General features: G+C 41.6%; 1 protein-coding gene across 1 annotated transcript in view; it reads right to left on the bottom strand.

The window, feature by feature from the left end:
• TRPC5 (transient receptor potential cation channel subfamily C member 5) overlaps positions 1-16,909 on the bottom strand; it is a 63,248-nt gene that overhangs the window by 45,140 nt on the left and 1,199 nt on the right. The window contains exon 3 of the mRNA XM_042876515.1: positions 1,261-1,782. Coding sequence (XP_042732449.1) covers positions 1,261-1,782 — 522 coding nt within the window. The remainder of the gene's footprint in view (positions 1-1,260; positions 1,783-16,909) is intronic.

Below are 16,909 nucleotides of genomic sequence, written 5' to 3'. Positions count from 1 at the left end.
CAGCAAGAGGCTGGCACTCAAGAGGCAAAACTGACAAAAGGGAAGAAAGGAAAATCTGCATCTTTCACTCCTTGACTGTTTTACCTCAGGTGACAAGAGCAGCCCTTCTGGGAGGTGGAATGTATCTTATCAGACTGTTCCCATCTGGGTCAATGTATAAAAAAATAAACCCTCAAATACAGGGAAAACAGTGAGAAGAATAATGTGCAAGCTTTTCCACCATTCCTGTCACCCTCCAGACACAGAAAAATGTAATAGACATTGAAATTCACTTCCTCAACCAAGCAAACCAAATTCCTCTTTCAGATAACCTACGAACATTACTGGCCAATAGCAATATATCATCTATTAAACTCTGTCCAGGTTTGGAAAGAGAAAGAAATTCCAGAGCCAACTAATGAAACTGTGTCAGCATTCTCTCTGGGTTCATAGCCTTTATTGAATCAACTTGTAAATCTCTAGATCTGCGGGGCTTTTGAAAGGCTCAGTGCCCTTTACCCATATTATATCTTTCCTTTCTGGTAATGAGGGCAGAAGTCTGATTTGGGAAGTGATCCTAGGACCCTGGAGACACGGATGAATCAAGAAGCAAGAACCTACCTGAGATGCTTCAGGTGTAAAGTATTTGCATGATTGAGATCTACTTCCTAGCATCACACAAGCATTTTCAACTAAAAAAACACCTCTGTTAATGTGGGAACCTGAGACACTGAGCACTGCTTTTCTTGCGCTGCTGTAGCCCTTACAGGTTAGTGCTGAATGGGTGCTAGGAAGTGTGTGGTGGCTGGAGGAAGTGGAGAGTGTATTATATTTTCTGAAGTCAATATCTCTATTACAAACCCTTCTAGTCTTTGGTTCCTGTCTAAAGGGAACAGTTACTGGGAAAAGCTTTCAGAGCAAACAAACCCATAAACTGACGGTTGTTCTTTGTGGGGCTGGGTTGCAATGAAAATGGATTCAAGTATCTTTGAAACAGAAAATGCCAGTGCCATCGAAACCATAACTTCCTGCAGCAAGTTCCACTCCTGCTGTCAGATTCCAGTCCTGCTAGCAGATTCTCACTGTCACAGCAGTGCACCAAACCTCTGGGCTGCGACTAACCCATGTGCACATGGTTCTCCATGTGATCCAAATCCACTCCTACTAGTTCCCAACTAGCAACCATGTCTTTCCTAAACAAACCTATGGAGACTTGGAAAAGGCATCATTTCATCAGATATGTACAGCCCTCACTAACCTTTGCATTCAGATGGCTCTTACCTCTTTCTGGTGGTACTTTATTGCTACCTTTAGTTTTGCCAAATCATGACATTTTTGGGGGTCCAGCTCTTCACTTTGATCATCTCTGTGATTGAGAATAATCTCTAATTCTCGGGAACTCCGTGCTTGATCCAAAAGGTCCTTAGCAAATCGCTTGCATTGCTGAGAAAGCTCTTCATATTCAGCCTTGAACTCATTTTCCACTTTGCTGAGCTCTTTCAGCTCCCAGCCCAGTCGAAACGCTGTCAAGATGGGGTCCTCACTTGATAAGGCAATCAATGAGGGGCTGGCTAAGGCTTTGTAGATGTTCAGCCTTGACCTGGAATGCCTCAGGCTGTCCACCTCCGAACTGGAGACACACTCCACACAATTGCATCTGATCTGATGTGGGCGTGGAATAGTTACCCGTCTTTGGACAAGCAGTTTGATGATTTCATAGTTGTTGGTGTGAGCCGCCAGCATTATTGGTGTGATATCTGGAGTGAATTCTGAAAACTGTGTGTCCATCATCAAGGTTGGAACCTATATAAAGGGAAAAACCATGGTCATATTTCATTCGGGACAGCAGAAAAGTGATGTTCCTCCTTCATACTGGTATACTTTCAAAGTGATCCCATAATAAAACAAAGTTTTTATAACACCCTATGTGCCTTAAATCCTTGTGTTCATGTGCATGCATACAATTCTATTCTGGCAAAATCATCTTGCCTCAAATCTTGACTCTCTGCCCCCAGAACAGGATTAGGTTGGTGTAAAAGTAAGTCACAATCCCATTGAATGCTTTATATGTGAACTCAGTCTGAAATTGCTACTGGTTCATATACCAAAAGGAGAACTTTCATAGGAGAAAGGAAGACAAAGGCACAAGTAATTACACAGGAAGAAAAGCCTAGAAACACTGCATACATTCCCGTAACTATCATTATTTCCATCATATACATGCATTAGCAGACCAGGAACCTACTGGCAACAGGCACTATACAAACCAAACTGAACTCTGGTCCAGAGTTGAGCAAAGCTCTTCCTCACCTTTTCCCTACTATTTTTATTTGAAGTTGGAAGTGGAAGGATACATTACATAACTGCCCTCAGAATAGATTTGTTTTTATTTTAATGGGTTTGAAAAAAAATTTAAATGTAAAATTAATGAGCCATAGTCCACTACAAATAAGACACTCCAGGGTGTGCATTATTCAGCTACCATTGCACTTCTCAAAAGATGAGCTTAATGCATACCCTGTTGTGTCTTATTACTATATGCAGAGTGCAAAATTAGACCAAATGCTCTTACATCCCAAGCACACAGTGTGTTTCCATTTGCAGCACAGGCAGCTCTCTTTGTTGTGTGTTAATCATTACTCAGGCATACTGTACTTCATGTGCCCACCACTCCTGCCCCGGCAGCTGGCATCCTGCTGCTCAGGGGGTGATTGCTGGTTTTGGTGAACAGTAGGTCTGCTTCCCCTTGCAAATGTCAAAGGCATTTCATAGAAACAACTGTCAAAGAGTTCTAACGACAGGAAACATTACTCAGTCCGTAAAAAAACAAGAGTAAAGTAACGACAATTAGCATGTAGCAAGCAGCTAGCAAGCTTTCTGTGGGCTAGATGTAAGACAGGTTGTGAGACAGTGAACCTCTGACCACTGAAACTGATTTCCCTAGGAGTGAATTGCCTGTGTAGCACTAAAATGCTGAGGACTCCTGGGCAGGTGCTGATTAATAAAGCTCTACATGCAGCAGGACTCAGACTATTCACCATGCAATGCTTTCCCAAAGGCCAGCAGCACACTGAGGTATGGGGTCATTTACTGGAGCAGGGCACACTGGGAGCCTAGAGGCATTCCTGGAAATGCTATGAGTTTGCTACCCCAGGGGCAGCATATGAGGAGTTAAATCACACACAGGGGCAGTCATTGGTAACAAGGCTCTTCCCACAGAGGCAGTCAGAAGGGAATCTATAAATACAATTCATGGCAGGGAAAACAGAGAACTGTAGTGATGGTTTTCTGCAGGTCATGGAGGGCTTGGTGTCTCTGTGCAAGGTTGGATAATGGTATTTTAAGATCTGTGGTAACAAACTGCTGAAAGCAGCTCTCTTTGTAAGGTCTGTGACATTCTTTCTTTTCCTTTGCTTAGCTGGTTTAGGTAGTTTTTTAAATGTCAAGAGAAAGGTGCATGTTCCTCTTTTCTTTCTCTCTCTGAAGTGTTTTTAAGCCCTGCTGCTTGCATAACTGCCTTTATCTTTCTTCTCCTCTTTCTCAGTCAGTTGCTGGCTGCTGCGTTCAGAGCCTCTGCCTCAAAGGGAAGAGCGCTTTCCCCATCTCTATCACCCCTATTACTGTCAAGTTTAATCTTGTTTTCCTGTATGGAAATTACTGTACCCAGAGCTGTAAAAAGAATTTTCAGCTTTGTACAGATGAGGTATTCTTGTTGCTCAGCAAAGGGAAAAAGCCTTGTAGACAAGGTGATAATGTTACAGGTGGGGACAGGGCTACAGGGCTGAGTGTGTCTGCTACTGTCCTGCTCCTGAGGCTTCCTAAACCTGGATCCAGGGCTCTCAGAAGAGTTGTCTCGAGTCATGGGATCAGACTGAGGGTATCTGCCAACTGATCTCCCATCCCTTACTCTGGCTGCTATCACAAGCCCTACCCTCACAGTGAAGCTCTGCTTTGGTAGGAATGAGGCAGCCACTCAGTAAAAGATGTATTTGCCTGGGCAGCTTGCAGCACTTTAATTAAAAGGACAAGAAGGGCAATGGCAGTGCAGAGAAACAGGGGCTCTCTGGAGCCTGGAAACAGATCGGCCTAATGCTTCACATTACAGGAACTGAAGCTCACTGCTGATTATAGCAGAACAGCAAAACAAAGCAGCAGAACACAGAGCAGGAACTGTGTAAGGGATGGCTGCTGTGGCCTCTTCCCTGTGTCTAGGTGACCGAAGGACCATGCATTAGCCAAAAATGACATGGCTCGCAGTGATCATTTTTGTTGTTGTCTTGCACAGCTCTTTGATAACTTGCATCTTAATGAACAAACTGTCATGTTTTCGAGATGGGGCTATGCAAGGAAAGCCTTTGCTCCTAAGGCTACTGTCACCAGAGGGGCAGCAGATTTTAAAACAAGATGTTGTAATTGCTGATGTTCCTCCTGCACTACTGACAGGTTGAGTTCATGTTTAGATCAGCTTTTTCTGTGTCTTGGGTTAAGTTAGAGTGATGGAAGCAGAAGAGGAATAAATTATTTCACCCTCAGAGGTCTCTGCTAAGCTTTCCCAAGGTTATTTTCATTAAGTGACCTGAATAACAAATTCTTTTCCATTAACCTCACCAGCTGACACAAGCTCTTAAGCTGAGTCCTTCAGAACCTTACTGTCAGTGCTTGCATAGGAGCATGTGCCACCCCTGTAGTTTATCTTAGTAATGTTCGCTCAAGAAATTGATGCCACTACTAACAACTAGCAATCAAATGCTTGGTACCTTCTTTCTTGGATTAATCCTCATAAATGTAGGCTGCTCAGCACTATACCACTGCTTCTCTGAACGATACCGCAGTGAGTGAAAAATCTCATTTAAAATGGAGGGCAGGGTGAAACAAGCTTAGTTCTGTAGAGCAGAAGAAGCTGGAGGATTACCTCACATAAAAGCACTGTTCAGTGTGGCAGAGCTCTCCTCTGAGCAAAAAAACCAAAAGTTTTCTGCTAAATAGCACGCTGCTGGAAAGAAGCTCTGGATAGGAAAAGCAGGAATCACTGCTCAAGCTAGTAACTAGTATGGTGTGAAAGGGGAAGAAATATCAAGAAGAAGGAAAAAACAACAACAACAAAAAACAACAAACCAATCTGATACTGAAAAACTGAAGGCTGTGATTGGCCTTTTAACAGCTTTACTTTGGTCTAGATCTAGAGTAGTATGAGTGCCTCCAGAGCACAGCGTCTGGGTCAGAGTGGTGAGAAGCAATCCAGCTGAAGGGTTCTATGCTGCTCAGCAATGTGAACCAAAGCAACCTGAATGGAGGGGACAAAGAGATACCTCAGATGGAGGCAAAGTAAATACAATGTTTAAACACTGAAGAATTTCAAAGCGAGCTACAGTGCTTATACAGTATCATCCACTTCAGCAAATAAGGACAAGTAGGTGAAAAAAGCTGTTCAGGAGAGAAACTTGCCATCAGGTTAACAATATTCAGCTTTGATGAAGGAGCCTGGCTCTGTCTACTATTTGAGAATGACTTTCTGTTTGTCTTCAGCCTCTTTGTACTGACAGTCCTCCTAATTACAGCCTGGTAACCCTACTACCAAGTCTCCTCCATGTACAGGGCTCCACAGTGCTCACCCGGACTGCAGTGCTTAAAACTGCTGTTTCCCCAGGTAAAACCCTTAGTGCTCCAGGCCTGAACTGAACAGATCATGCAGCAAAGCCTAAGCACAAACCCCTTCACTCCCAGCTCTGTTCATCTGTCAGCAAGCTTCTTGGGTCAGAGGCTGCTTAAATACACATCTTGTTTTGAGATGCACTGAAAATGTTCATGAGGAGTGCTACTACTTCTACTTGTTACAGATGGAGTTGACACATTCTCAGGCTATCTCAGTTCTGTAAACTAGCACCATACCTGGGCCACTGTAACAAACGGTGAGTATAACCACAACAAAATGTAAATATACTGGTCAACATTATTTTCAGCTAGGATAACCTTTTGATTGGGCTCTGATTATAGATGTTTCTCTAAGTGTCAAAACAATGCTTTATTAAACAAAACAAAGTCAAACAACTTCATGGAAGATTTAAATGCAATGCAAGCAGAAAAGGAAGCTTGGTTAGTTTTTTGAGCAAAGATTACCTATTTGCAGTTTATTTTTCTGTATGCAGCCCTATGGGGGAAGTGCATACACCATCCATGAGCACTGTCGCACTGTACGACAATTGCTGTCATTCTAGAAAGATTTTGTACTACGTCAATTCAGCATGAGGCTCAGTGGTCAGAAGGAGCTTTAGCAGTGACTATTTTGTTCAGAATCGCAGTCATGTGGCACTTTGAGACGCAGCTCTATAAATAGAGAATGAGTGACAGTGTTGCTAGACTGCAGATCAGCCATGTTACCAGCAAAAGTGTTGTGGAAAAATGTCTATTGTGGTGATGCGACCATTCTCAGCTTGCTCCTTGCCTAAGCCCAGAAACAAACTATTTAATTGACAGAACACCATGGGCAACTGTGGGGCTCAGGGGAAAATGCTGCACACTTCTAAAAACCCAGGCATCCATTTTAGGTGGTACAGTAATGTTGATTTCAATAACTGAATATCTTCATCAGGCATTCCTTGGGAGACATCTTTTATTACTGAGAATGATGGCAGTTTCTATATTTAAAAGGGTGTTGTCTTTTTTAGCTAAATAGCAATTCACTGAATATCATTTCATTAATGAAATATATTGAGCAGCACAAACTGATAATGAAGTAATGTACTTTAAGGGGTTTTGTATTGGTTATGAGTAAGTTCTTATCTCTGGCACAAAGACTGCTTCGTGCAGACATATTTTTGGACAAGCTCTGCTACTGTTGATGTATTTTGGCAATTTCAAAAAAGCTGTCCCAGGATGCCCAGTTGAAGAAAAGTGTCCTTTTGATCCGAAATGTGCTTAGTAACTTGTATGTACATTAAGTCAAATAGTCTCGGCACCTTGTAGCAAGCTAAACACTAAGATAAGGTTACTAGATGAGGTATGTTAACATTAAAATATGTTTCACTGAATTTAAAATTACTAGACATAACACATTGCTACTGAAATAATGCAAAAAATTAGGCTTGTGATTCTTACATAACCAAACTTTCTTCATTGCAACCAATAAACAAATGCAAAATACATTAATCGGAAGTTTTAATTCAGCTTCTTGCTTTTGTGCTAAAAAAGCTGAGACAGACCCATGAGATTGGTTATCAGAGCTAAGCCAAAGCCCAGTGCATGTGACTGTGGCAGAGCTGCATCTGAGCCTGCGTTCAGCCATGCGTTCAGGGAATGCAGCGCAGCCAGAGATTGTCAAAAGATGTCACCACTCTTATGGCTCATGCTACATAATTTTCTCTTCTTCTGTGGATTAAAAAAGGAACCCAGAGAGAAGCCTTTAGAATGAAAGGATTTTGCAAAAATGCATTTAAATGGCCTGAGGCAACTCATTCCTGCGAGTGCACTTTCTTCTCCAAAGCACTGCCCCTTTGCCCCTTTCTCATGCAAGTGGGGGAAACAAAATGAGGAGGTTGATGATTAAAACTAAGAGTGCAGCCAATATAGCTTATTCTCCAGATCACAGGGATGCTTTAACAAGAGTCAGACGGTTTGTACTTGAATCTCTTGTATTTAAATTAAGATCTTGAGATCCAGATTCCTGTCTTTCTCTAATGAAGTGCTGAATCCAGTAGGAAGAGTAGCTGCATCTTAAGACCCGATTTTGCTCTTGCTCAGAGGCGGAAGACCAGATGGTGGTGTGCCATGAGCAACTGCACCCTCTTCTGGCTGTGACTTTTTTCAGCAGTTTAATAGTGGTGGAGAACTTGACTGTTCATTATCCATTTTGTCACGTTATCTCTCATATGACCAACCATCAAATAAATCTTGGTTTTCTCATATGCTTTCATGGCTTGGGGCTTGCTGAATGACAATACTTGCCCAATTAAAACAAACAAGGTACAAAAATTCTGGAATACTACAAGTCTGGACCTTATTTAAGCTGCTATAGAAAACGTGGCATAACTGAAATGTTTGCTATGGATCTATCCCTGGCCTCACCAAAATGCAGGAATTCCTGGCCACTTGCTAATTTGTTTCCTGAGACACTGCGACACCAAGTTGGCTACAAATCTAGTATTGCTTCCAGGAGTAATCTGAATTCTCTCCTTACGTTCAGATAGGCAGACCGGATCGTATGCCTGAAGCAGCTTTTTCCCCATTTGAAACCATAAACCTGTTTACTCATTTTCCACTACTTTTCATTGCCATTTGAACAGTTGCTCTGTGGCAGGAGCTGCTGTTTTGTTGGGTTTTGTTCTGTGGGGTTGTTTGTTTTTTTTTTTAAATAAAGAAGACCTTGACGATTTTTAATTTTGTTTTTACGCCTGGAAGTTAGTTTTGTTACAGAGCTTGCTTAATCCAGTCCTGTTAATTTCTCAACTACATTAAAGGCCTTGAATGTCACTGTCTCTTACAGACTTTAAAAAAAAAATTTTATGTATAAATTCTCGCCTGACCTCAAACGTGCTTAAACACAGTCCACAGTTAGCTCAAAATTTGCAGGCTCTGCTTTCAAAGTCTTCTGTTTTATTATGACCATCTTTCAAACATTTTCTAGATATTTTTCCTGAGAGGGAAGAGTTGTCCAACTTTTTAATTAATTTTATCTGATCTCTGTATTCTTCTCTTCTGAATTAGTGGTAACAAGGACAAGATGTGCTAGAATAGTCCAATAATCATGCCAGCTGTAGCCTTTCATATCATCTTTGTACATAAAATGTCACCATTTCATGTAATTTATTACTGTGTGGATGAGAGAGGTTTCAGGGAGTTTAGGTGAGGTAATATGTTGCTAACAGGGCTGGGAAATGGGGGTGGAGGGTTTTGTTGCTACTGAATCATATAACTTTAAAAAATAATTAAAAAAAAATCAGATTTCATCGTAAGACAACATCACAAAGCAGAATGAGTGCATCTGGTGGCAGCCTGTGCTACGTGATGCTGCACAAAAGACATCTTGATGCTCACAAAGCAGGTGGCTGTTTCCCTCCATTTTGACTTTTAGGTCATGCTTTTTGGCATCTGTTTTTTACTAACCAAGAAGACTGCGAATTCCGAAAAGCTCCCAGAATTTGTGCTAGCAAAGAAGTGACAACCTGGAGAGGTGGCATGGTCCCACACAAGACTGAAATCTGTGTGGTTGCAATCCTCCTGTACTACTACTTTGGCAGTGACAGCCTTTGTTACTCCTACTGCAAAGTAGATGAAAACACCAAGCAGATGATATACCCCTCCTGCTGTAGAGGCCAGCTCTAGCTTGTATGTCTGCCTTAAGAATCTCTAAGTGGAGCACACAGGTCCTCACTCCACAAGTGAAGTACCAACAGTGCATGTGACTATGAGCCTCTTGCAGGCCTAGAGTGGTTCCCGTGTGCTTTTCCAAGGCAATGATGGAGCAGAGAACTCAGATGTGCTGGGTTCCCTCAATGTAACAACACAGGGTTGACCAGACAGAATACTTTTGTTCACAGTTGATGCCTTTTTGATTTCCCCCACTCTCATTGCCTCCAAAAGGCTCTGCTCATAACAGCCTGATCATCACTGCTATATCCCAGGTCATCACAGGGATGAACAAGACATAAAGATGCTGTTCTAACTTGCACACGCAAGCACAGCTACATTCAACAGCCTAATTGGGGTTAGGGGGCTCCTACTGAACAGTTCTGCAGCTCTTGATAAATCCTAGACATCTGCTACAGGGGAACCTGTAATTTCAGTTCTATTTCCCCATACAAACCAGCTTCCCCCTGACAATGTGTTACCACTCTAGCAGCAGGCAGACTCCCCAGCACATTCAGGTTGGTGAAGTCCGGATAGTCATTTCAAATGCCCTTTCTGGGTGCCAGAAGTCATGCAGACCAGAGGCAAAAATGCGCTCTGTGATGTTGAAGTACTGATGCAAGGGAGCAGCTAATGCCGTAATCAGGACCCAGGAGCAAAGGGTAGTGAGTAAACAAGATGCATTCTTGGATGCTAAGTGGGTAAACAATTTTTTTTTCCCCAAAATTTAACACCTTAATCAGCACATCTATAGAGAGACCGAAGGCTTATGTAGCAATCCAAACAAGACTATTTTTCCCTACAAACACTTTGCTCCAGGCAGTCCATCCATACACTGATATCACTCCTAACTGAAAACACACACGTTACTGCATAGAACACTCTCTACTTGCAGGATTTCAGACCATCAGTAGCCAGTTCATTGCACTGCATTTCTGCTTTTATGAGCTGTGCTGTTAGCAGCTGAAGCAGGCAAGTACTGAGATCACACCCATAAATGAATAAAGAAAACTGCCCGGGAAGCACCTCATATAACAGCACTTCCCTGACTCTCCCAGCTGTCTATACACTAGATGACAAGTACAACATGGCTGTGTGTGCTGCGATGCAGTTCTTGGACTAACCCCACCAGCCCCCCTAGGAGCTAATAACAGACCTGGTGTTGACCCTGGCAAAGGAGCCAGACTTATTTGCTGCTGGCACCACAGCCTGCAAGCCTCTGTTCTGATGCTGCTCATTAGTTCTGTGATAAGGCACTGAGTTATACTGTTTTTGCCTTGCACCTTCTCATAGATTTAAGATTATTCTGGGAGAAAGGCACTGGGGAGGGAGAAAAGAGATTCCCAGTTAGATATAATCATTAACTGAAGCGATCTTTGATTTCTCTGTTTAGTTTAATTAGATGGAATTCATTTTGGAGGCAGCCGCTGATGTCAAAGGCATGTTAACTATAGCTGTGAATTATTACTGCATCAATAAAAATAATGAAAAGCCTGGATGCTGGCAGAGCCATTAGCTTTGGAGCAGTAACAGCTAGTTTTCCATTTTCAGACAATCTTTCTTCCTTATAGTGCATTTCAAATATTTTCATACTGAGAACCCAAGGCTGGTTTTTCTCTTTTGCTTCAGTTTTTCATTACCTCCTCTGGCTGCAAGCACATCCACCCAGGTTCAGCATTCCCCTTTCTGCACCTCCCATTAACATGGAAACAGCTGGTCTGAGTCATACCAAAGGGCACAGTATCTGTACTGAGTCATATCACCTTGCCTCTTACCTTCCTTGTTACTGAGTTTTTGCTGTGGAGCACTGTCAGATCAGGTCAAGCCTATGCACTTTCCTGATACAAACTTCTGGGTTTCAGGAACCCAGCACTTCAGCCTCCCTAAATTAGCTGTTCCTGTAAAATCATGGAAGAACATAAATGCTGCTTGTATGTACTGACCAACATTGCAGAGGCGCATTCTGGCCTCGTTTTGATTCCTTTGCTGTAGCCCATGCCTCTGTAACACCCTGTATTTGCTGGCACACGCCTTATCCATGATGCCCCAGAAAAGGAGTGTACATGCAGAATATGTTAGCACTATCAAACAAGACATCATCTCCAGCTAGTCTGTATGAAGAATCCTCTACCTGCATCCATCCTCAGCTCATGGGTAAAGAGTGAGTTCTATAAGACTTAGCAATTTTAGACAGGAAGTCCATCCACAAGTCTCTTCTTTGCCTTTAACTATAATAAGTATCAAGGAAACCGACCTTTTAACTGCAGGAAATGAGGTAATATTTCTCATGGCCACAAATCCTAGGCCCTCTGGTCCTACCACAGGCACCTCCGTGCACTTTGCCTGCAGGTAACACAGATCCACAGTAACCACTCAGGCAAGCCATAAGGAATATCAGCAACTTCTAAAACCCTTCTCTGATTCTCTGCAGAATTTAACTCCTACATAACTGACAACTGATCTGCTTCCCTCGACGTAAGAACTCTTGTCAGTGACTGCACAGGTCTGACAGTGCTAGCAGGGAGCTTAGACATCCTACATCAGCAAGTTTGCAGAAGTCATGGGCTGTTGGTAGGAAGGATTCAACTTTGCACTGGACTGTGCATAGAGGAAGAAGAACCCTATATGAGTAAGAAAACTCAGTTAAACCACACTATATCAGAAAGTTACTGGATATGGACAAGAACAAAGTGGTTTAATGCACCACTTAATTTCTGGTTCACAAGAGGATAGTTTCTTCTTGGCTGCTGATCCATTATATTTACACTGATTGCAACAGATTTTCACTCATTAGTTCATCTCAAAGGGGATTTTTGATGTCAAATTTTAAGTTTGAAAATACTATCAAGTGTATCAACCTTATATCAGCAAGTATCTGAGGATTAGCAACTAAGACTTCAAAACTTGCCTCTTATTCTCTAGTTTTCCCTCTACAATGGTATCCAGGGCTAGTTTCTTGTTAAGATTCTTCTTTTGAAAGACATAGAGATAGGTAGCTGTTGAAATTCCATTGACTTATAAGGCCTTTGGACAGTCGCTACAAATTGAATCATGGTCATAAATACTGAGGTCCCTTTTCTTTTTATTCTCATTATTGAGGAATTGCATTTGTAGTCCCATCTGTGAACCAGATTAATTCGAAACCATCTGCCATGAGCAAATTGCTAATTTGGGCAGATACCAGAGAGATGCTAGTATCTTCCTTATGTAAACATTTGATGTCAGCTCTGATTGTTGTGAAGAAAACAGTTACCAATAAAGGTGCTTATGGCCACACCATGCACATGGAGTCATTCAGACAGCTGATTACTGCCTTCTTAAAGAACAGAAGTGGCTCAGCAGTCAGCACAGATTGTGCCCATTGCACTGCAAATACCCACTGTAACAAGGCAAGAAACAATGCGAGATCTGTGCAAGCTGAGCGAGCTGCCCTGTGAGCCGTGATGCATGTTTAACAGGGAGCCAGGGCCATGTTGCAGAATTCACACAAGAAGCTATTGAAAATTCCTGAATGTTCCTAAGACTTCATCTGAAGTAAAAAGGAAACTGTACCAATTTCAGCGGGATTCAAAAATTGCAGAAATAAAACTATTATTAATGATAAATTGAATATGATTTAAATGCATGGGAAAATGTGAATTTTCAGCCTTATATTTCCTCTTCCTCCTTAGAGCTGTTTAGGCGCAGACCGCAGCCTGGCTGAAACCACAATCCAGTGTACTGATATTTGAATGGCCAAAAAAATTTCTAATATGACTTCCAGCACAAAAACAACACAACAAACTTGAAAATCAAACAGATGGGGAGACGGAAGATTTTATTGGGAAGGAGAATTTTTTTCATGAGGCTTCATGTACATATATATTCCCTCACTCCTACAGCAGTATTCATTTCAAAAATGAAAGAAGTCACTTCATATTCCCTATTAACTCTAAATCCAGTGGCATATGTGAGCATGACTGCATGGTCTTCCTGTGACAGCAAGAATAGATACTTGAACCATAACAGCTCTTATCTACCAGAGGTGACAGCATCTTTCCCAACATCAGTAATTTCATTAGCCACAGAGCTGTTCTGACTGTAACTAGTGAAGTTTTCTCCCCAGCTTTTTCAAGAGACTCTAAAAACAACACAAAAACATGCACTAAGATGTCAGGACCAGGCAGAACAGATTTGAGGAGAAAAGTTCTAAAAGAAAATATATCTACCTGAACACATCACTGTTCAGCACGCTCATTTATCTTGTGCTTTGTAGAGCTGTTTAGAGAAGGGCTGATTTGTGCTCCTGCCTCTCACACACTCTACATGTAAACAAAGTCACTTCTTCCCCTCCCAAGACACCCCTTACGCAAACGGCTGCAGTGCAGGAGATTTCTGTTGTTATAGTTACTGGCTATGACTTACCCCTGCCATTGTCACAGTATTTTCAGTGAATGGTGCTTAAACAGCAGCATAGCAAAGGTTTGCGAAATGACGACTGCTTGCAGTCCTTCAAAAACAGGATGTGAACATCTCTGTTGCATGGCCTTCTCAGCTATTTCTAACTGTCTCTTACATCATGAACAAGACCCAGAGTCTCCTACACAAGGAACACAACAAAGGTCACTTCAGATATAAGAAGATTTTCTGACTTCTGTTCCCTGGGAAGGTCATCACACAAGAGAAAGCAGAGCTCTTCCCCTCAGGCAGATGGAGAGCCAGGTCTGCAGTGTCCAGGACACATCACCTTTTGCAGGCTCTGTAGTTGGTGAGCCAAGCTTTGAGGTTAAGTCTGAATGGGAACACAGTGTTTTCTACCCCTTGTGCTGTGTTTGGGTGCATCTTTTGTTATCTAGCTATCTAGATCTTTTGCTATTTGTAGCCCCACAAGAGGCTGGCATAATGCAACTCGTGACATTTTCAGTTGGGGTTGCAATACAAGGATAAGGTTGTGGGAATGAGCAAAATAAATGCCTGTAAAATGGATTGTGCTGCTCAGCTGCCTTGGAGATGCAAAGAATAATTAACTGAGCTGACATGAACAAGCATAAAAAAGAGCAGCTCCTCATGCCTGACAGTTCAAGAAACAAGATTTTGGTATGGAGGCAAAAAACAACCTCTCAGAAGTAGAAAATAAGAAAATGGGAGCTAGTAGGTTTTGGCAAGCCCCAGGATCTGTTAGATGAAGGAGGAGGTGCATTTTGCATTTAGGAGCACAGTCAGAAGATGCTTTCTTTTCACTTCTGCCTGGTGTACAACAGAGACAAAGAGCCAGCCCCAACTGGACACAGGCTGCTACGCCTCAGCCAAGGAGCTGCCTTCACAGGTTTGTTCAGGAAAACTGAACCTTACGTAGGTTTCATGAACAGATTAACTTACACCTTATATACAAGCATGTTTGCTCAGAGAAGAAAGTTATCAAAGTACCAAGTACCAATATTAATTATTTTACTATCTTACAAATTCCTCATCCAAGCAGAAACTATTCCAAGATATATGAATTTTGGTAATTACTCAACCAAAAAAAGCAGGTTTCTGTATGTTTTTTAAAGATATGAGTAATTGATTAGGAAATGTTGTGCTAATCTGATTTAACAGGTGCTTTCTGTGAAAGTAATTAGATTTGGGATTCCCAAAGGACTTTCTGAGAAAGGGTCCAACAAAGATAATTACTGAATGTGTGCTGATACTAGTCTCAAATTAGCCTTAAGAAGTCACATTCTAAAAGCTCTCATATATTAGTTTTGTGATTTGACAAGCTCACCTGTGCATCCCACCTTTGCTTAACTAAGTACTTCTTTACAATTGCTGTAGTATTGACTGTACATGAAATAAATTTTAATTACCATCATTGCATGGACTATCAGTGAAACTGGAGAAGTGAAAGGCCAGTCCTGCAGCCTTCTGCTGACAGCATTTCCTGCAGTCCACAGAAGACCACAAACCATAAGCTGGAGAAGTAAATTCTGATTTCCACACAGGATCATGCATCAAGCCAGCACCAGCTGAAAATTGTACCAATGAAATCTGGTCTTGCAACTAACCTTGTAAATAAAGCTGAAACTGGCTCTGCATCTCTTCTCCCACACATATTCCCCTTCAAGCTGTAAACTTTGCAGCAGATATAAAACTAGCTAGAGAACGAAAGCTTCACACTGGTAAAAATAGAAAAGAAAAAGACACAGGCCTACTATGAAACGCATCACTGACAGAGAGATGCTGGAGATGAGACGCAATAAAGCCATCTTATTTCATGGGCGTCTGTTCCCATCAAGTTATGCCACCAAGGCTTTGAATTTGATTGGACAGAAGTTGTGGTGTTCAAGAAATCTTACAGAAAGCCACAAGAATCCCATCTCTTGCTTTTCATGATATTTTAAGAGAAACTTGTCATTAGTCTGCAACAATTATTCACAGTGCCTCATGCTACCTCGGAAAACATTTAGTGACATGATCTATCCTTCTATTTTATTTCCTGCTACACTGGGGCATAGGATGATCAAACTTTCTAGAAGATTGATTAAAAAAAAAAGGCTCATTCTTCATCTGTGGCTCATGTCTTGCTACTTACATTTTGACACTTTAAAGCCTATAGACTAATGTTTCAATGTTTAGGTCTAGTAGAAGAGATTCTCCATCTCTTTAGGACTTACATCGCATTGCTATAGCACGCTGAAAGTTGATGTTTCCAACTACTAAGCTGAGTACTCTTCAGTGCTGTCAGGGTTAACCTTCAGTGTTTCCTTTTTTGCTTTGGCTACGTAAAACTGCTATTTAAAAACTATGTACCAAGGCCCACCCATTGAAGAAATTCTTACGGCTAAGTGACAGTAATCTTTTTCTTCCTTCACACACAAAGGGCTGCATCCAAGTAGATCTCAAAAGAGGATTTGAGAAATCAGGACCATCAGTTCTGAAAGTTCCTTTCAAAGCACTGAGCTCGTAAAAATTGACAGTGGTCAGTAATGCATATAAACTATCACAGTTATTGGCAGTGTTAAGCACAGATGAAAAAAGCTAGGGACAATGTGGTACATGACACTTAAAATGGTAAGATTTGTACTTTGTGTTTTTTCACAAAGATTCCTATATGCCTTAGTGGTGGCTTTGTAACTAACAATCTTTCCTACAAGATATAGCTGTTCATTGTTCAGATATACAGCACCTCAGCTCATGCTGCAATGTTATGTACTGCCTCTGCATTACTGAACTAGATTCCCCAGAGATGGAGACCAAGATACATGTCCGTACTACAGCTAAGTACTGAAAGCTAGCAGACTGCTTCCTTGGTTACTATTATTTATAAGCTTATATGTTTTCAGGATTTACTTACAAAAAGCAATTCCACTTATTAATACCAGTGCGAGAGCATGGCAGTACTTCATATTTATAGATTGTAATATAATTTCAGACAGCTCCAAGTTCCTTTACAAAGTGTGTGTCTATAAATCAGCCTAGAAATCCCTATGTCCACAAACACTGTAAGAGTAAGAAGAACACTGAGTGAAACTGAAAATGTCGAGTTAAGTCAGGCTGAGCACGTTTGCTCAGACAAGAAAGTTATCAAAGTACCTCATTCGCTCTGGGCATTTAAAGCAATGAATGCACA

This window comes from Lagopus leucura, unplaced genomic scaffold (genome assembly GCF_019238085.1).
Source record: "Lagopus leucura isolate 7727_CA_CO unplaced genomic scaffold, USGS_WTPT01 Super-Scaffold_100016, whole genome shotgun sequence".
In the NCBI taxonomy this organism is placed as follows: domain Eukaryota; kingdom Metazoa; phylum Chordata; class Aves; order Galliformes; family Phasianidae; genus Lagopus; species Lagopus leucura.
The sequence above is the reverse complement of the archived record's forward strand: the minus strand, read 5'-3'. Positions and strand labels throughout refer to the sequence as shown.